The 22,575-nt window shown below is 37.9% G+C and overlaps 1 protein-coding gene across 2 annotated transcripts in view; it reads right to left on the reverse strand.

Moving 5' to 3' along the window:
* UVSSA (UV stimulated scaffold protein A) overlaps positions 1-22,575 on the reverse strand; it is a 52,532-nt gene that overhangs the window by 12,101 nt on the left and 17,856 nt on the right. For both annotated transcript variants that reach the window (XM_083836282.1, XM_083836281.1), the window contains exons 7-9: positions 16,237-16,345; positions 3,133-3,310; positions 1,689-1,841 (exon numbers count right to left, since the gene is read on the reverse strand). In XM_083836282.1, the coding sequence (XP_083692408.1) occupies positions 1,689-1,841; positions 3,133-3,310; positions 16,237-16,345 (440 nt within the window). The remainder of the gene's footprint in view (positions 1-1,688; positions 1,842-3,132; positions 3,311-16,236; positions 16,346-22,575) is intronic.

The following is a 22,575-nucleotide window of genomic DNA, read 5'->3' on the forward strand; positions in this document are numbered from 1 at the left end:
AATAGATTTTACATCCAGGGGTCAATGCTATTGTGTGTGCACAGTTACTTAAATTATCTTTGGTTAGATTGGCATATCTGCAGTTATAGACCATAAGGTTCAGAAGTGTGCCCTCTATTTTAATGGGAAGCATAAAAATAAAACAGTACAACATAAGGCAGACAGGCAGTGAAATATGCTTCTGATTTTACTTATGGCTTGAATAACTCATTTGCAATGTAAAATAAAGCCTTACTACCTTTTTGGCATTAGCACAGACAAATGCTTCTTAAAGCCTTGCTGAAAATCGTAACCAGTCTTTGAAGAGCTTACACCTCACCAGACAGAACCCAAAGCTTGGAGTCTTGGAGTATTTGTGTTAAAGCACTATTACGTATCAAATTTCACTTGTTTTCAATAATTCAAAACATACTCAGCAGTTTATACAAGTGAGTACTGGTAAAAAGTTTTCCCCTTGATCCTTTCTGCAAACACTCTCTCTTTATAGCTAAATCAAGTTGGAGTGAAATGTACCCAAACCAATCTAACTGATGGAATTGAGGGGGTATTATCTTAAAAATGCACTGGAAAACAGAAAATTAGGCTCATTTCCAAAGCGTGGAAGTACACCTAGCTATTGTGAAGAAGTGAGGAATAAAAATGTTACATGATATAAGGCAGGGCAGAAGACCTTGTCATGAAAACCTAAGTTCCTCTGTGTCCAAATGTGGAGACGATGATGAAGTGAACCCCTTGGGTTCACACTCAAGCACCATTTCTGTGGGTTTTTTTGTTTGTTTGTTTTGCATAGCATTATTACTCCAGCCCATATAATGCTTATGGGGTTTTTATTTGATTTGTTTTAGTAAGAGAACAAACTAAGTTAAAGTAATACTGCTGAGAATATACGAGTTTGATTTGCAATTCAGCCAGTCAGTGATTTTTGCTTTATTCAAGCCAAGTATGGTACTAAGTTTCTGGTGGACTTGTATGGAATTTATACACACAGGAAAGACTTTGCAACCCAACTTTCATATAAAAATGCTAGTACTAAAAAACAGGCTTTAAAGACAAACTGCCAGAAACAAGTTGTGATGTATACCTCCTAATCTATTCTCCCCAGCACTGCTAGAGCTTTCCCCAAACCAGCAACACTTCATCTCCAAGAAACACAGAAACTTCCCAGACAAGGATGAAAAGTTAAGAGATTGAAATGCAAATCCTGTAACTGCTACCTCCTCTTGTGCGACTAAACAAGCATATCAATTTCCTCAGTTACCACTCTGTAAAGTCAGGAAAAATACCCCCTGACACCTCCCTGGTCTTTCTCCTGCCTTGTCTGTTATTTATTTATACTGTGAAGCCTCCAGCAGAGGGACTGTCTATCACGGACTTGCACAGTACTTTACATAATCAGGTACCGATTTAAATTGGAGTGAGTGCTGCCATACTGCAAATAATACACAAACATGAAAAGAGCAGAAAAAATGTGCTTTGAAGCATCAAAGGATATTTAATTAGTACCACATCTTCTCAAAACAAATACCATTTTAAGGTAGAATTTCTGACTTTGTTTATGGGTCCTACAACACAAAGAAAAGAAAAAAGTAATTATCAAAAGAAATAGCAGTCACCCCACTGCATGACCTCTGAGTAAAAGTAAATCTATGTATTTGTTTAATTTGTCTTAAAAGAAAAAGAGCATTTACTTGAGAATCTTCCCAGCGCTTGGCTGATCCTGTCCCCAGTAGTGAAGATCTAACCCAAAAGGCATGAGGGGAGCTTTAGCTCTTTCCTCTTCTAGTTTTCTTCTCTTACTGTCAGGCTCTTCCGAAGCTGCTGGCTCAGTAGATGCAGACTCGCTGGAGAAAAATGATGAAAAGTCAATAGAGAACAACCAAAATCACAACTTTTTCTCTGTTTACATTAGTTTTTCATACCAACATTAATATTAGCTTAGATCTAGGACTACAACTACCTTTCCAGGGTTGTCTTCCCCCCACCCCCCCACCCCCCAAAAGACACAGACTGTAAAACCACACACTGTAAGTATAGCACAGTGCATCATGAAACTTAAGTGCATATTCAGATAAAGCAAGCTAAAACATATTATACCATGAATGTAGAATACTGCAGATCTGATGAGGGCAAAAGTGCTGTACACAGCTCATACATGCTATACTGTAACAAGAGCTACAGATCTGGTATTGCAAACCATTTTCAGAATGATCTTGCTTCTGTAAAACTCACAGCCGTGTTTGCATGACAGATGCACAGATTACAAAGTCTGTTTTTGTTGACAAAATGCCCCCTTGCAGACCTGTAATGCTCATTGTGCAACATCACTGCAGAATTCATTGGTTCTCAAGAAACAGCACTACTTAATTTGGGTATTCACTAATACAGCTTAGAATGATCTTAATCACCTTACTGAAACATTAACTTCTTAAAAATTAAAACTCAGAATGTATACCTGGTTATTCCAAACTCTGGAGTCCTAATGAAGTAAACCCCTTTCTCTTTCTGAGATCACATTCCGGTTTGCTAGGTTTTGAGGGCTTTCCCAAAGTGGCTTCTTTCGGACAACACAGAAGTGTCTTTTTAGGAACACACCACTAAGTAGATTACTCCAGACTTATCCCCCAGAGACTCACAGATAAATGTTAAACAAGATTAGAATTTCACCAAGCTTTGAATAGGATTGACAACAAATACTTCTTTGGAATCAGCACAACATGCCTCCAAACAGCACTGATAGCATAAGTCACTAGGAACAAGAGACTGCTGAAACTACTTTTTAACTTAACATACGATACGTTCTGTTTAGCCACAAACCGAAAAATCCCCCCAATAAATGGGGCTGGCTTTGTTGGTTAGGAGATGGGATAATGTTTTATCTTTTCATAGAGGTCACTTACACAAATCAAACCTAAATCAAGTGATTAGTAAAAGAGTCCTTAAGGGCCTACTGCAATCACTAACAAACCCCTACATTTTAGGCAGTATATCTGAGGAAAATAAACGTAATTTTAAGATGTAAACAAGACAGCCTAAACCTTAGCTTGCCCAGTTCAGGAGTACTTTTCTGTGACTAATAAACACAAGTAAGAGCAAGAGGTTTCTACAAATCATAAGAATTAAAATGAAAATAACCTGGCATCTGGAGGTGTTAACTTTGGTAGTTTGTCTCTGATGAGTTTCAGTGTTGCAGCTGCACAAGTTGGGTCAAGTTCATCTTCATTCCCTTTCAGCTGGGCTCCGGAGCTCGCTGGAGCTGGTCCTGCTGGTGTCTTCCTTGCTGGTGCTTTTGGGGGTGACTGAGGCTCTAGCCCTGAAAAAGAACTCAATGGTGAGTTTTGCTTGAGGTTTGCTTCCCCTGCCCTCAATGCTTCACAACAGGGCCAAAGTGGCTCAGAAGGCTGACTACATGTAGAAAGCTGTCTTCAATTTGCATTAGACATCAATCCCACTCACAGAGTGGGATTTCTATCTCTGAAATTTTTCTTATTTTGGAACAGAAACATACTGAGTAACTAACTGCAGCAAATCAACTTGTAAATTGTTATGACATGGTGTGACAACAAGGAGTGATATTGCTTCATCTTGGGAAGAATCGTTTTAACAATACATGTTTGCCTAAACTGTGATGATACATGTTTCTAATGTTTTTTGTATTCAAGTTCCTACAATAGGAATCATCACGGCACAGCACAGCTGGCAGGGAAGCACACCTGGTGGAAAAACTGTGTAAGGCACATCCCTGTGCTTTGGAGATTCTCTGCTACCATACTCAGCCTTTAGAGCAGAGACTATAAAAGCAAATATTTCTTTTTTCTTATTGTTAAGAGGCACCACTGACAAGAGTTCAGTTTCAATTCCTAAATACAACCTCAAACAGAATTATCTAGGGAACGTTCTTCTTTCGCAGATAGTAAAAGATACAATTTGCCAAGATAAAATATCGGAGCAGCACAATGGTATAGTCACAGGGTGTTCTGAAGAGAAAATAAATGCATGAATGACACCTGAGGAACAAGCCCACACTGGAAGGCAGTGCCAGACACAGAAGTTCAGCAGCAGCAGCTCAGTGGTGGGGCAACTTAATTAATTTATACAGCTCGATTAGACCATCAGCATGGACTGTAATGATGCAATTAGATAGACCAAGCAGTCAGACAGCACATACCTCTACCAGCTGAGCTAGAGAAGCAACTCCATTAGCTGGCAGTAGTTACAAGAACTTTTCAGCCAACGACAGCTAAAACGGGAGAGATGTGATCCCTCACACTAACATAATAGCATTTTATCCTTCGGAAAGCTTTTTCATAAAAGAATTGGTTGAAACGCCACCCACCCAAAAACTATCACTAAAAAAAGTCACAATTTCACATGACTAAAATTTTCAGCAAATATTCTCAGCTTTCTTACAAAAAGCAACCTGTGTTTACCCGACATGTTTTAGCTGTTATTAAATTGGGATTTTCCTTCCATCTCTTGCCCACTTCTAGACAATTCTGAAGCAAGTGAGTCCCCCAATCCTGAAGCTGTATCCTGAAGTATTCTTGCTTGGATAGTTGTTTTTTTTTAATCATTAATTATATCACAAGCTATCAACTAGAAAAGTTGACTTGGTATCTGTGACCTGACTACTACGTGACAAACTGCAGGACCAGCAGTGGCAGGTAGCTTTGGTGCAAAAATATTTGCAATGATAAAATTAGATCAACATGACTTTATATAGAGACCATATAGGCTTACATCAAAATTTGTCAGAGAAGATATCTAAAGTCTATTGCATGCTGTCTTTCCCTTCTTTGTTATCTACAATACCAAAGTTTCCATTGAGTGTACTCTGTACTTTATGTAATAGTCAGTAACTAAGCATTTCATAATTAAAGACTAAATCATATACATTTAAAAACAGAAAGCTTTTGAGGACAAGTAGAAATTTAAACATCTGCCTAACGCAGGCACCTGCTGCAAATTCTGTTCTGCAAGTGGAAACCATGAGACAAAAGTCTTCAGTGAGCCTCAAGTGTGACGACAGAACACAGGGTCAAATTGTCCTTTATGCCCTGGGCAAGCCTCCCAGGCTGACACACACCATCTGCACCCACACTGGGAGCTCTTACAATGCAAGCAGTGCATCCACACTACCCCCACACAGGACCCACTGAACAGGACATCTACCTTGCCAGCCCTGACCCCCCCCCCTTTCCACCTTACAAGGTCTTTCAGTCCTGATTCACGTGCACCATCCTGACCTGGATTCATCTGCACCACACGTTCCCTGTAACCTACGGGGTGCAACCAGGCAGAAGGCATTGCCTGACTCTGGCTACAGGTTACACTGGTGAGCTGGTGACCTTATAGATCTGCCCCCTAGGTACATATGGGCCTACACTTTCCAAGTACCTAAATCAGGAGGCGAGTCCTTGTGCAGGGAATGACATCTCCTCCGCTCCCAAGGCTCCGAGCTCAGGGCAAAGGAGGAAGCCTTGTCAGCTCCCTGATTAACCCAGCTCTTGCACATCCTCTCTCTGCAGGGAGCTACAGTGCCAATCCAAACTCCACAAAGCTGAAGCCGCTAATAAAGAGAGGGTAAAGAGAAGAAGACGTCCAACTGGATCTGGCTTGTGTATATGTATGGCCTTTCAATTTTGCTATATACAGTCACTTCAGTCATTCCCAGATCTTCTGAATACAACTGATTCCACAAAGAAGACAGACACAGAACACTCTCAAGGCTGAGGACTCTTCTAAGACCACTGGAGAACAAACGTCTCTCTCTAGTATGGTTTATGCTAGTCACAGCAAAGGAAAATGTTTTAAGAACAGGTGATGCAGGGCAGAGGTCAGTAACAACTGTGGCAGACGGCTTACCTTTCCTTTCACAAAAGAAAGAAGCAAGCAGGACTCAGAAGAGGATAAAAGAGCACTAGCCATCAGCAGTCAATAAGCACTCACGGAGACTCTCTTACTCAGCCATGCCCACATCATCTTCTCTAATGAAAGTGAGAACATGTCACATTCACCTTGTTGTCTAACTTTGATTCCTAAAGTCAATAAGGCTTTAAAGAACACTTTTTTTTTTAAAAAGAATCATTTATAAGAGCAACCAATACATTAGAAAACATTAGAAAACAGTCTCAAAATTAGCAGAAGGACCAGTAATAACAGAAATTATAATTAAGCATAATAGGATGGAACTAAGCAGAGGAATATCTAGGATAAACAGCAAAAGAAATGATCTCACGTCATTTATTCAGCTGTGGACTTGCCATTCAAGAGCTATAATGGTGCCTCCACAAAAGTGTTTTTAACAGTAGTTAATATTTCACTGAAGGGAGTAATTCTGAGTTTGTCTATCTGGTAAGCAGGAAGGATAGGACTGCACCTCAGCTTCATTGCCTAGAAAGGGAAGAAGTCCTTCTAAGGTGCTTTGTATCAAAGTGAAACAGAATTAACCTGAAATATTTTGTAATAAACTCTTAAAGCATCAGGATTTAGATGAGCAAACTTTCTTTTATGTTAGAAACAGTTACAAGCCAACAGAGCCTTTGGCATCAACAAGGTTAGCTGAGAAAAATGTGACGGACAGTACCTGTAACGCTTAGACTGTATTTGCATATTAAACATTTAGCATTTAAATGTTCTTTTTGTTCATCTTTTTCTTTAAGGACAAGAATACCTTTCTGAAAAGAGCTGTTCAAAGCAAATGTTCTGAGAGCACTTGCGTGTGTACCTTTTGCAAATTGCCTTTAAATCAAAAAGAAAAAAACAGGTATGCATCTCTCACCACACCTTTATTGCTCCTTCAGAGAGAATATGTGCATATGCGTCAAAAGTTCTCAGAAAATCCTCGTTTTATTCAAAAACTTTCTACGATGCTTATGGCAAGCATGATTGCTCATACACTACACTGATTTTGTTTGGGGGGAGAGAGGAGGAGCACAGCAGAGACAAGCACTCAGCAACACGCAGAAACGAGATAAATGGACAATGTGACATTTAGATAGATAAAATCACATTCAGAAGATCAATACAGGAATTCTTAAGAGTTACAAGAAAAACTATTTTTTCCATTGATTTCTTATTTTAAACCATTAACAGAAAAATGGCTAAAAGTAAATACCTTGCTACATCACCTCTACTGTGTGTGTGGTTGTTTTTAAGTCTCTGTTTATAAAATTAGTTCTTGCTAACCAGATAAAGAGTCACCATGCAGACACCGGTATCTGAATGGTATCCAATGTCAGGGTGGGTTTTGTTTTGAAGACACAGGTGGGATTAAGTGTGGTTTTCAAAGTAAAATTCCTCTTAAGATTTCTGCTGCTCTGTGTATTTTCTTTAATGCAAGTACAGTACCTAGGTTCAAATTGTTCCAATAGCAGCTGTTAGAAAGAATCATAAAAATGTTCAAATCCCCTTTTTTGTTTAAATTGACCAAATGGCACCTATTTGCCTGAAGCAATAAAGTAGACCGTGTTCACAAGACAAATCGATAGAAGGAAAGAGAGAGGCTGGGGTTTCAGCTGAAGTTAGGCTGCTGAATGCTGACATTATTGATTTTAGCTAGTTCAGCTGGCCTTGTAATTAAAATGTAAATTTGAGAAAGAGATTATGTCCTGACAGAAATGGTGGGATTAGGGGGAGATAAAAGCCCCTCAGTGAAAATTCAGAGAAAGAGCGAGCACAGGTTTCCTCAGCTGTGTGGATTTAGACGAAATCTAGCTACTTCAGATTCACTCAAGTTTAATTGAAAAAACAGAGATAGAATATAAACAAGTACTACTGACTTCAACTTGCCTTAAAAATACAGTAATTTCTGCTTCCCATTCGTTGAATCTTAGTCAAGCTGAATGTATGTGATTTGTATTAGTACAGACAACTCCAAAACTGTCAAGAAAATCTAGCAGTTGAGGTAAAATATTTATGCACTTACTCTCTACTGTGCTCACAATGAAAAAATCAGAATGTATTTTATTCAGGAGCCACAATAAGCTTTCCTGTTAAGTAAGCAGAACTTTGCAAAGCTTACTTTACATGGACTTACAGACCAGAGAATTTATGGCAACATCTGGGGCAGAGCTTCTGAACAGCTTCAGTGTTTAAGGCCAGTTTTGCTATCTCTCACCAAGCACAACTGCGTGTGTGAACACAATTATCATAGGTGATCAGGTGGTAGGAAGATTGCATTATCTCTGGTTCTGCTACTCACAAGGGATGAAACTTTGAATTACATAAATCATCCCTGACGGATAGCTGATCATTATGAAACCATTACAAATTAAAGGAATATTCAGTTGTTTTTTTAATTGGGAGAATGAGAAATTTCTCACTACTAGATGCTATAAGCGAACTCTAAAAAGTCTTCATACAGGGATAAACAGGTTACAACAGTTATCAGTTTTTTGGGGTAGGAAACTTCCTCCTTAGTTTTAAAATTGAGTAACAGATACAGTTTCTTATCTTACCCTTGAATGCCACTAATCAAACTGCTGCCTAATGCTGCTGTGGGAGGATGCTGAAATGCCAGAAGTGGTTTCAGCAGAAGTCTCACAACACAGGGAAGCCGTGCACACAACCCAAGGCAACTTATCGCATGGTCAGCTGCACATTACTGTTTCTACATGAATTACACTGCTTTCAAAAAGTTGTCAAGACTTCATAATCTACGATTTTAAACAACCAAAAGAAATGCCCACAGCTGCCTTTTAGTGCATGTGCAATCATTTACATTTATCAAAAATTTTTTGAATTCTACTTTGGAAATTCAAATTTGGAAATTCAAATCATTCAAAGAAAAAAGGTAAGTTAGTTAACTACAAGAGTTCATTAACATTACATAAAGTGTTTAAGTAAAGTATTTAAAGTATTTGTTTAGTATTTTTTTAATTATAGATTATGCTAATTTGTTATAATGATAATTGTCATTAATTAACCCTAATTTTTATGTTTTGAAATCATAGTTAAGAATCAGAATAAACCAAAGTGGCAGCATTTAGATTAAAATCTTTCTATTCCTTACACCCTGATCTTTCAGACTTCTTGCGTATACTTTTGCAATCCCTGGCCATTGCTTACTTCCTGTGAGGTACACTAATATCACAAACAACTCAGGAGTATTATCAGCATCCTGTACAGTCATTAATTTCTAAGAACTTCAGAAGGTATCCCATATATGCTGTGTCCTGTCAGATTTCCCGTGGAACTTATTTACATAGAAGGACCTTGCTTGAAAGTGAGGAAGGGCTTGCAGAATCTACTGATTAGGATGCATCAGAAGAAACATCTACAATCAATACTTCTACATGGATGTAGAAGTATTTTATTGGAATGTTTTTTTCCACAAATATGCAGTTATCTTCATTTTAAATACTGTATTATAAAAGCTTTACTCAATTATTGTCCTAAATGTAACTATATAGAATGTGTTTGCCTATATATATAGATATATACAAAATATTACTATAACGAGGTAATCTCACCAGTAAAATTGTAATTAAATACTTCTAATGTTGTAAATGCTAAGAAAAATTCAGACTATATGTCACATATTCAATTATAGCTGATCAGGACCAGGGTCCTAACTCCAGTGCTGATATCTGTTATCTACACATCTATGGTAAAACAATGCATGCTATTTCAATCATGTAACAACTTTGTCTGATTTATATTAAAGCACTTCTAGCAATATTAATATAAATCTTATTCTAAATAGCAGGCTCCCATCTAGGGAAAGAAACACAACTCTATGTGAACTGCTTTTTTTAAAATTTGGGAAAGGGGATCCAAATTTCACAGATTACCAAAAGCTGCAAGTAAATTCTGCTTGTCCTTCCTCCTGCAAAAGCTGATTTGAGTTTTCCCATAAAAAAGTTAAGTAATACCCACAAGTCCTTCTTTAGCCTAACAGGAAAGAGCACAAAGCATTAGTAGTGATAGCATGGTTCCAAGTTTCAAATTCAGTTCCCGACAACTGTGTTCCATACACACTGAAGCCTGTCAGTTTGCCTTCCCCACGGTCCCCACTGAGCTGTTTCTCCGTGCAGAACTGTTCTCCATGTTCTTCACCTGTAGGAAGAATTCCCTCGGGAAGCTCCCAAGGTATGGAGAACAGACAAATCAAACCAGACTAAGAAGCCATCAGGCTTTTAAAGCAGAACCCAGAAAAACTGAGAAGCCATCGTTTCATTTCTTCTCGTTTGAAGAAAAGCTTAAGTGTAACTTTTAATTTCCGTTTATCCATCATGTGTGTGTCTACTTAGTGATTCAACAGTCAGCAGAACCTCAGCAACTTCATTCCCAGATACTAAAGCCATCAAAAACATTTCATTACAGCTGACGTAGGACACAATCTTTTGGTTAGTTTCAGTGATGCACTTTTTTTCATGTAGCTGATGAAAACAATTTGCTAAGCTGCTCTTCTGACATACATCTCTCCCCAGATAAACTCACCTTTCTTTTTGTATGAAACACAGCAACCTGTTGGCAACAAAAGCTGCTGTACCAAATCCACAGTGTTCTCTTACTTGCATTGACTCATCCTTAAGTCTAGCCATGAGAAACAAGCTCTCTCCTGTGGACGCCTAGGCTTGACGGAAACCGAACCATTTCAAAAGCCATTTCAAAATGACTTTCAGTAAGTTTTGCAAATATGCCTACCACCAGGGAACCATAATCAATCCTAATAACAGAAAACTAAACAAATTATTTTCCTGAAAAACTAATAAGTACTGAAAACAAGTCTTTCACTAAGTATTCAGACATGTTTAGATGCTCTACTTAGACATGTGCTCAACACTAGGCACATAGAGTTTGTGCTTTTTCCCTGTGATTTCCAGATTTTCATGTATACCATTAAAAAACATGGAATAGAGAAATACCTAACTGGAAAATCAACAGACAGTAGAAATGTAATCTGTTAGTCTATACAGCGTGTATATATATATATACACACACATTTTGTTGTTGTTATTCCCAGTACAGGCTGTTAATGGTTATAGAAAATGCCAAAGCTGTAAAAATCCCACACCTTCAATGACTGGTTACAGCTGTGAGTTTATCCATGTTTCTAAAATGCTCAGGAAGCTGCGCTAGAATATTTTGTGTAGTCTGAAATATTCTAAGTTCTCTCGTTGTAAACTCAGGTGGTGCATTCTCTACTAAGGAAATAGTCTCGTTTTGTGTATATACTTGTCAAGTTGGGGTACAAGCCTTCTTTCCCGTGTTGCTATGACATTTCATAGAAGAAAAAAAAGGTACTTAACACACAGAAAAGACATGACCCAGACACCATCAGATTAGGAAAGGCAGTTTGGGGACATCTAACCCACAAAAGCTCATCACTCTGTGATGTGAAGAGGGAAGAATTTCTGAAATGGATAGAACTAACCCCTGGGATTTTAGAACTGCAGCATTGATCTTGATATGAAAAAAGCCCAAACAGATTTTAAGACACAATGTGAGCCACTGAAGTGGTTATCAGGGACCTAAAAACATTTTAGTATGAGGCTTAAATACAAGAGAAATAATCTGATGAACAAGATTTGAAATAACGATTTATGTTCTTGATTGCACAGTCCTTTCCCACATAATTCTGAATAAAGGTTGAAACTTGACAACCAGTTGATTGCTCCCTAATCAGATGGCTTCCCCATGTCACCACTTGTAAAATGGCAATACCACTTCCCTGTGCCTCAAAGTAGTATCACAAAAATAAATTTGTGAATGCCTGCACTGAGACCCAGGCAAGAATTACGAGTCACGAGAAAACCCATTAGTACCTTGATATTACTTAATTAGAGCGGGATTCGGCTTTTAGACAAACATCCACATTTAACCATTAGACATAGGTGCCTGAGCTCTCTCTACAGCAAACAGAGATCTATGCAATATAATCACTGGTGTCAGGAGAGATAACAAAGGCCCCTACATTCCCTGAGTGGAACAGATCCCCAGACTCTGTGGCCCTCCCTAAGGCACCAGCAGCAGAAGAGAGCAGTTGCTTGAGGAGATATTTTGGACTAGATCAGAGAATTGTTCTGTCTTCACCTGGAAAAGCACCTCTCTCAAACCTGATTGCTTCCCCATGTGGTTCAGAGCTCAGCTACAGCAACGTCAGGGCAGGAAGGAATCTCTTCTCCCAGTGTCAGCTCCAAATTCTGTCTTTGGCACAAGAACCGTGTCATAAGCCACAATTTCGTTCTTGCCCTTACCCACCTTCAGGCTTTAAGCCCTGACAGTTGACTAACAAAGGCTGGAATGTGGGAAATCTCACGCGGAAATAATGCTTTATATTCTTTAATTGTACTTCTTCTCTCCCCAAAGCTTGCTTTTAAATAAATAACGACTCAATTTTTAAGCAGTTAGCATACTGACCGTACAAGGGGCAGTTGCTCTTCAATAGAAATGAGCAACATTGGTGCAGAGCTCTGAGAGAACTGGAGTGCTCCTATGAAAATTATCTTCACAGTGCCATTTCTTTTTCAGCCCAGCATTTCTCTTTAACAACAAACTGCATTTACGACGGCTCTGTGGTACCACAGGACGGCTGGGCTCGTCTGTTGCAGACATCAGGTGCAAGTGTAAATAAGGATTATACAAATGGGAGGTCATTAAAAGTCTGGTAATGCTAATTTGGCATGACACCCCTAATGGGTTATATCTTCACACTTCAGTTATCTAATCACCTAAATTCTTTTAACAAATTTCCATTTCATCTTACACATGGAGATTCAAATTGACTTGTTTAATTCTCCCTCCACCCAAACTGTGCCCATGCTCAGTTTATCTTACATATTAAATATCACCATCAATTTTGGGATAATCATTATCAACTACATACACATGCATGCACACACACAGAGTTATTATTACACTTGTACATGGCTTCATGCTTATGCATACAAAACCTACCATCTTTATCTTTTCCTTTTTCACTAACTTTTCAGATCTCACAAGAACCAAAAAAGGATGTGGGTGTTATTGGAAACAGCATCTGAGCTTGAAAGGTTGTACCTTGTCGGTAGGATACTTCCATTTTCCTAAGAGAAGTGAAAGGCAATAAGTGACTTTTATATTAGGAATCTAGATGTCACATTCCAATCCAGTTCCACGGTCATGTTTTACATCTTTTTTTTTCCTGCTTAGTATAAAAAGTTAATTTGAGAAGTTGCTCACTTTTCCTGGTTTGTTCAGGTGAAGTAACACAAGCAAAAAAAAGCTTTAAATTGTTCACGCCTTCTCCACAGCACTGAGAATGTATTTTACATGGAAGGTTTAATGTTGCAGTTAAGGCATTCTGCTTGCACAGACTTTCGTTTTCTTAGCTCAGCCTCTTCATGAACTGAACGTGAACTAATGAAATGCAGCAAAAACCCAACAGGATTATATTAAGATAAATCTAAAGTCCTCGCTATGATAACTGCGCTTGCACACAGAATAAAGAACCATATTTAATTAGAGAGGTGGCCATCTAACACAGCCAACTCTCCATGGTTAACATGCTACTTTGAAATCAATAAATTCTTGTGTAATATGGTAATTCACCTTTCTAAACAAAAATGTGCCAAAGGGATGCTTACTTTGCTTTTGCTCATTAAAAATATATACACAAGTGAGTCCAGTAGAGCAAATACTGTTCCTGATTTTACTCATGCAGACCTGAAGTAATTACAAAGAAGTCAGTTGATTTATGCAACACTTATATACTGGCTTCTGAAATTGATTTTGAACTAGTAACTGATAAGTTGGTCCAAGAAAGCACTTAAGCATGAAAAGATGGAAGAAAGGACATGCATAAAAAGACTACCTGAACAGATACTCTTTCCTGAACTGGGAGTTTAGGTAATAACTTTAAACGAAAGTTTAAATGACTTCCTAAATGACTTCAGGAATATCAAGAACGGTTCATATCTTTCAAAATGCTATTTTTAACAAACATCAGATAAAGAACAACCAAGTGCGACCATTAGCTCCTACATAAATGCATGCAAACAACATGAGAGAGGTGTCATTTCCTGATTGGCTTTTTCACTATAAGGTATGTTCCTATCAGCAACAGTTTAAATACAAATTGAGAATTTCTTAATTAATTGTATAGATTTTTAAAATATCCTTGAGTAGACGAGTATGACTGGTAGGTGACCAGACTAAGTTATCATAACTTGTTCTTTTATCCTTTTCCACGAGCAGGAATTCAAATGGCAGCTAAGTGTTGTATTAGTGTGATACAAAGGGTGGTAAGATACTTTATTTTTTAAATATGTGTCCATGAGAAAGACAGGAGAAGGAAGGGAGAGAAGGAAAAGAACACATTTCACTTCCAGTAGAAGTTAACAAGTAACAAAGAAAAATTTCACGTTGGGACTCATCAGGCTCCTGTTAAAGATACAAAACTCAGGTTCCAGTGCCTGGAACTATTAAGGACCATAGCTATCTTAATAACCAACCTCATTTGTTCATTTATTTACTATCACCACCAACATTTTGTTTTACTCTTGTTAGCCATGCATGCATAAGAAACTTTTCACAGCTACCCAGAAGACAGCTATCCCTTTCTACCATTATATTCTTTTTTTTTGCAAGTCCCATTATTAGCAATAATTAGAACTTAAGAGTTTATTGCAGGACTGAGGCAGGTGGAATAGCCAACATATACTGTCGTCATTTTATCAAAATCTAGCATCATCTTGCAAGAACAAAAGAACAGCTACTCAGTTCCTATGTGTCCTTGTGTCCTCAGTCCTTCACCACTGTCCTGTGTTTGTTTCTAAAAAGTACACCCCATTCCCACGTCACTTTCCAGCCTCACCACTGTCTCAATACTCCCTGTTGCACTTCACCTTCCCCAGCAGCGGCTGGACAAAGTACCTGCCTGTTGACTGTTTCAAGCAATGCATGTGCTAAAAGTCAAGTCAAACAACATTGCAGGTGGGGAAAACAGACAGGTGTGCAGTCTGATCAATGCAGGCCTTCCGTCCAAGGGTGCCAGGGTGTCCTCGCAGGTTAACTCCAGATGGGTTAAGACGGACTGAGGCCCTAGCAGGGCCCGGCAGACCAGGAGATGTCCTTGAGCTGACCCGAGCCAATACAGGTTATCACTACCAAACATCTTTCGCTGTCTGTAGCCAAAACTGATAGCAGAAGACGGTTAAAAGGTCACCTGAGCCACATCTCCTTGGGTTTACGCAGGCACACCTCTTTGTTTTACAAAAAAGATACATTTGGCTCATAGAGATAATAGCTACAGCCTGAATTTTATGATGCAAACAGCAGGTAAATTACACATAAATATGAATGGGATCAAAAAAGGTAACACAGAAGCAGCCTTACACAAACACCTGTGGAGAAATGTAGGCACAAGAAACTTACTATGATGTCTAACTTTTTTTAACTTCTATGTAATAGCAGCTACCCTCTCCTCTCCTCTGAACCATAATCTTCTGACTCTTAAAATACACAATGCTATACAGAGCTGCAAAGCCGCAGACACTTAATAAGCTAGATGGACAAAGGACAAGAAGTAACACACTGAGATTTAATTATTTGAGATGAACTTTCTTCAGAAATTTCCCTCTCAATTTCACAGAAATACATTACAAGTACATAATTTGTTTTTTTTTTTTCATCTTTAAAATGTATTAAAAGAAGGCTTGCTTTATTTAAACAAAGCAGTCAAGACCAAGATTATATTTTGTCATCTGGTATGTGCTCAATGGCTATAATTCTGCACTTGAAGGTTGAGATCCTTTTCTTATCTTGTGATAGCAACATCCAAAAAAAAAAAAAAGCCCACTTTGTGAGCTGTAAATTGGCTACCCCACAGGAGAAAGCAGCTGCACATCTCCAACTTCTTTTAATACTACTAATTGAGACAAAACTTTATCCCATCTCACCAGACTGTTACAAATATTTCTATTATTCAGGCTTGTTTATAGCTTCACTTTGCAATCCCTTTGCTCCCTGTGTTTAGCACACATATAAGCACACACAGTGCTGCTTCTGGCTCTAAACTCCAGTGGAACATGATGGAATGAAATAAGCTTCTAGTCTCAGTTGCTCTTGCTCCTAGAAAGTATTTGTTTATCTAGAGCCAATCACTGCTCCCCTATCTATGTAATGACTTCCTCATAGCAGCCAGAGAGATTACCCACACCACTGATCACTTTATTACTTCATAATGGCTGTTTATTTACTTTAGTGCAGCAGTAACATGCAGGGATAAAGCTTTTCACAGCTGGGCAAACTCACCATATTCCTTACGCAGGTGGTCTGGAATGTGGGGCTCATAACCTTCCTTCTCAGGGACCTCCACAAATTCATCTTCGTCATCATCGTCATCATCATCTGAGGCTTTCATCTACAGAGATTTTTTTTTTTTAAATGTGAAGACAGCTTTTCATTTCCCTTCACATTGCAAATATTTCACAGACATCGTGATAGCTCTACTCAGACTCTGTGACAAAAGTATTTCCCTAATTATGTATTTAATCTTCATCTAAGATCAGAACTTTGCTTAACATTTTATCTCTAAAGCCATCCTCTATCCTAAGGGCTTCTTTAAAGATTACAACAGATGCCATTGGTTAAGTCTGAGAAAGCGTGAAGCTATAAATAAAACCAAAAAAATCTTAAAATAATGTCAAGATTTTGACTTAATGAGCAAATTACAGCCTTATCTCTTTCTCCTTTGGTTGATTTTACTCATTCAGCCGCAGCCAAATAGTCTGTGGCATGTTATGTAGTACTGAAAAGCTAAAGGGCTCATAAACAGAGCAGGCAAACAGGACAGGAACGATAAACCAGTAGGCTAAAAGTAGGAATATTCAGATCAAAGTAAGCCTATTCAGTACGAATATTCAGATCAAAGTAAGCCTATTCAGATGTGTCTGCATACAACAGTGTTTTACTGTGTTTCTTCACAGCAGCACTAAAAATACTTCGATGTATTCATTTCTTACCTAATTCATCAAAACCTAACCATTCATGCCAACAGACTGCACAAATTACTACCCAGAAGACCAGCAAAACAGGATTTTTCAACTGTGAACTTCATCTATATTACACTCCAAAATGGAATCCCTATGAGTACCTGAAATATAAAAACGCAGTTCTTACCAATTAACTGGGTCAATTAATAACCTAAGTGACCTCCCATATTTCATTTCAGCCAGCCACTACTGTACACGTGCCAGCAAGCCTCTACATTCTTTTCTAAGCTTGTTTCATACCTGAAAGTGAATTGTTTTTGCTATAGTACGCGTAAACTTAAAGAATCTGTGCCACCCAAACATGGCCTGTACGATCACAACTACAAAACAGCAAACGCCTACTACTCTAAAAGGCAGCAGTGCTGAAGGTTTATGCTCTGTTTTGTTTGTCCATCTCAGGAATCATTTAATTCTTAACAACAATACAATTAGCATATTACTGTATGTTTTCCGTGCACTTCTATAAGTCTATGAAACAATAAGGGCATATCAACTAAAAGCAACCTCACCACAGAGCTATTACTTTTTTTTTTCCCCAACTTCACTGCAATAGATAAGGAAAGGCATCATTTTTTGTATTTTCAGCTATGTTCTTTACTTCTCCTGCTGCACCTGACTTATGTTGATATTCATATCAACTGCTCATTGTACAAGCATGGGAGGATACTGCAGGTTTTGCCTGCAGCAGAATTTTCCCAATTTATTTCACGACTCTAATCGTGTGTCACAGCTGCACAGCTGAGTTCCTTTAAATCATACATATACTCTGAAGCCAAAAAAACCTAGAAACCAATCTTGGTATATTGAACATAGTTTAAAAAAATAAATAAATAACAAAACACCATTTCTTTTTGGTCAGTATTACTTGCAAGCTGAACTGAAACTCATTTCTAATAAGCAACATTAATTGATATTAATATACACTTGAACTTACACTGAACGGATGGCGCAAGTTGAAAGTATGATTCTTCCCTTCGTTTAAAATATGACTTTAGGAAAACAGTAGCTGCAAGTTAAATTATATATATTTTCTTTCTTGAAGAACTGAGTAGATTTACTAGTGCGTCCTTGCAAGAGAATACCTAATTAGTCTTTATTTTAAAATTAAGTCCTAGCATAACCATGTTTGGAAGTATCCTGCCTTCAGGCCCCAACCAGCATGGCCAAGACAGATGCAAGCTAAACCTGACCTCTACAATAGAAATCAAAATAGAGTTCTAATGAAAAGTCAAATACTCCACCACTAAAACTTGCGAAGGCACTAGATGTGAAAGAAGAGTATTTGTGTTAAACTGCAACCTTTAGAAGACCTTCCCAATGGCCTTTAGAAAGAAAAACACCATAAAGTTTTTTATTCTGTACAATAGGAGAGGGCTGGAGACTGAAGAAAAGTTCATTTGTATTTTGATTTCAAAATTCTGCTGGTGTTGTCATCCCCTTTTTATCTGTCAGGAGCAACTGAATTAAGTTTGGAAATAACAGACGTTCCTATTTCTCCAGCTAGGAGAAGGGCAACACCATGTTTTCCATACTCTGGTTCCATTTCTCATTTAGCTACCCAAAAAGACTACACCAAGCTAAAACTTGCCATCGATGATCTTAGTCTACAGCTTTGTTCCATAACATAAAAGAAGACTAACTTTCACATTATAAAACAGGGTAAGTAAGTTCAGCATATTTCTATAGTATTTACTCAGTAGTCTGTTCACAAATAAACCGCAACAAGTTTAAGGAATTGAGGAATAATGTCACACTAGTAAGAAAACTCAGTTCAGACCGATCATTTAACTTAAGTCTCCAAATAATACCTAAGGTATCAGTGGGTATACTACAAACACTCATGTGCATGACAATCTGAGAAGTCTACAAAGAATGCAGATTACTTCTTTAGCTGAAATTTCCTCTCGTTTTTTTCACATGCCACTGGAGGCACATGGCCCTCTGTATATTAATATACTAAAATTAAGCAGGCCTCAACATGAAAACTGAAGTAGAAGCAACTTTACTGTATTACCTGCATGGTCTGAAACTTTAAAGCACGTGCCCAGCCTGACAGAGAAAAGGCATAATCAGATGCAAATTCACTTTGTTTAGGTACAATCCATGAACTGTGCATTCAAGTAGTATAGAAAACATTAATCATAGGAAACTGTAATTTTTGTTATCAGTCTAACACTAATCAAAAGGGAAACCTGTCACTACCGCTGACCTGTGAAACGTCCCAATTATACTCTTCGGAAATGACAGGAGCACTTAACTTCCTCACTGAGTAAATGACGACGATCAATCAAGTTTGAATAACAATGAGCCACGGAGCTGAAAATTATTTTTTGTATAGAATCTACCCAGGAATTTATGAAAGGTGAAAAGCAACCCAAGGTTTTAGGGGCATTATGGCTTTCAGCTAGTGCACTGCATATCAAACACTAAACAGAATTTATGTGTTTTAATTTTCTAAAAGGTAGATGTGGACTTGGTGCTACAATGCATAACATATAATGCCAGATTTTAAATATGGGGGTCATTTTCATAAAATATTATGCTTATTGTTCACACCCTTGAATTTCACTGGGGTCTTCTATTAAATTTAGATTTCCTGTAAAAAAATAAATTAACTGCTTAGCTAACTATCGGGAATTAAGCCCCCCTCTTTTTCTTCAAATAGACATAAATCTTTATTTCGATAACACCTTTAACAAGACAAATAAGTTATCTTCTTGCTCTCAAATACGAAGATCACCACTGGTAGAAATTCAAGAAGTTGCACAGTAGCAGTGGCTAGCTATATCTCAATTTATTTCACTCCAGTGAAATAAAACACTTTATAAGAGCCATCCAATTTATGTTGTTTTGTTCAATTCCCTTTCCTCAGAAAGGAGGAGAGCTTATGGGCAACATTATTAGACAGAAAAGTGTGGTTTTTTTTTTTCCAATTCCACTTTTCAAACATATAGAAAGTTCCAAAGCAAACTCTAGAGATGTCATATAAAAGTTCACCTGTTATTTACTTTTCCACTACAGGTAAACTTTTTTAGTAATTAAAAAAAAAAAACACAAAACTATCAACAGTTACTCAGAAGAAGAAATAAACGTTTAAGACCATATTTTTAGTGGCAGAATTAGTAAATTGCAATCAATACGAGGAAAGTCACCAACACAGCTTGGCAGTCTTAGAGAAACATTAACTACTTTCTCTCTCCCACCAGAGGATGGTTATCCAAAGGAAGACCAAACAGAGCCCCAGACACCCAAGGCTACCTGCACCACCACTGCTCATCAAGTCCGATGCAAAGGGGAAGTTTCCTGGTTCATTATTAATCTGCTCTACGACAACAGTGACATTCACTTGTAACTAAATGAATCATGCTTCCACAAAAATGTGGTTTTTTTTTGTTTGTTTGTTTGTTTGCTTGTTTTTCCTTCAAGTGGTAGCATTCCTGACTAGGTATCTCACTGTCGAAGGAAACAGGATTTAGCTAGACAAGTTCCAGATTTTTGGGCTATACTTATTTGCAGATAAGAATACTGAAGAAAAAAAAATAAAATTACAGAAAACACACATGCATTGTTTTCATTGTAATCAGTTACAATGTCTCCTCAATTCTCCTAACTTTCATTAAAACCTTAAAATAGTGCTGACTTCTCTGGCTAGACAAGTGCAATCAAACCATTTGCTCCCTAACTCATTAAAAAAACTTGAAAATCAACAGATGTTTCCTTCCCAATCTACGTCTTAAAAAAAGAATAATACTGAAAACAGATATGGGATGCCAGTAGAAATGCAATTGTATCTTCTGCTTTGGAGTCATCACTCCAAGAGCCTCCAGCTGTCAGCGTAGCTCAGTGCGACGGCAGATCCAGTTAAATGCCTTGCTCATCCATCCCATTTTGTAATAAATACAAATAAAAATAAATAAATAAATAAATAAACCTCCACCCACGATACAACACTTTGGAAGATGTAAAGGAAAGCCTTTGGTCCTCTTCCCAGTCTCATACAAATTGACTACTACATTCTGTTAAGAGGATTTAAAAACCTGAGCTTCTGCAATCATAATTAAAGCAAGCAATAAAATGGCTGAAACATACAATGCAATCAGTTTATAGCACTAGATGTACAGCATTCACTAATTATTTCAGAAAAAGAAGAAAAAGATAGTGTACGAAGAAGTCATATCTACTTACTAAAACACCACTTGCAAACTACAGCTGGGACCATTAAATAAATTTTGCATGGTCTAATTAACTTGGTTTGCAATCTCAATTACTTTTCACCCAAGAAATCACTTTTGTTCAGTTTTATGCGTCTGTTTCCCTTTCTTAAAAAAAATGATGTAAGGCATCTTCAGACAAGTGAACTCTAAACTTCATTTGTCTTTCACCAGGCTTGATGGCTATGCATTTAAAAACCCATTCTATCTTATAAACTAAAAATTAAATGTACTCAGCTGTGATGGTCGTCATTGCATCTGCTATTTATATGCTAATACCCTCACTGGAAGATCTTGCAAATTATTCCACCATGCCAATATCTCATGTGCACCTACTCAAAGCCAACTAAATATTTTTCTAGAGGCAGAAGATTTCTGGTTAGGGAACCAGAATATTTATCACCATAGAACCCAGCTAAAGGGGCAACCTTAAGTGAATACATTTTTTATTCAGCCACAACACTGAACACAGTTCAGTCATCCTCAATGAAATTTGGGAATGCTCTATGCAGTCAAACACTGACTGGGGAAAAAGAATTTCTTCAGTACCGGTAATAGAAACTGAATAGTCAAACAATGTATCTTACAGGGAAGGATTTCAAAGGTCCTCCTTTTCTTTCCTTTTATATTATCCAACACAGGGTGAGAAGTAAATAAATGCTGGCACCTTGACAGATTTCAGACCTGTGCTACAGTTTTCCTCAATGCAATACAAACAGAACAAACTACTAGGAGAGCTACATGTATAGGGACCTCCCACACACATTCCCTCCCCTCTTCTTCATGATTTGAGCATAAATTCAAACTTAGATGACCACAAATTAGATATGTGGTCCAGGCAAACCCCATTTTATGTTTACCAGTAAAAGTATCACAGTTCGTTCTGTTTATATTTGCTCAGCAGCACATAGGCTGCTGGGACAATCTGACTTTTATTGGGGAGTGCACTTTTCACACTACTTCTTAATTTCCAGAAGTTAGCAGAAAGGCTTATAGGGCTTCTGCTGGACAAGTCAGAGTAAGTACAACGCTGATAAACCAGCATACCTTGCTGCAAATTGCTTTAGCAATAAAAAAATATCCAACTATTGTCACAGTCCTACAGATGCGAGCTTGAGGTCACTCAAGACTTGTGTCAAACCCTTCTCCTTTCTGGCCGGTGGTAAACAGAGCTTGGACACAGCCCTTGGAAGGACAACAGCAGTGAGGCACATTGCTCAAAACCTGTATCACTGTGTTACTAGCTACTGTGTCTCTGAACCTGAACAGGTAAGTAAGCTTTGGAAGGATTTTAACACAGGGCAGCAAAAATTGACTCAAAAAAGACCAGAAGGTCTCAAGGCACAAGGGTTTTAAAAACCTGTTTTGAAATCAATCATTTAAAATGA

The sequence above is a fragment of the Anser anser genome (assembly GCF_964211835.1).
Source record: "Anser anser genome assembly, chromosome: 4".
NCBI lineage: Eukaryota > Metazoa > Chordata > Aves > Anseriformes > Anatidae > Anser > Anser anser.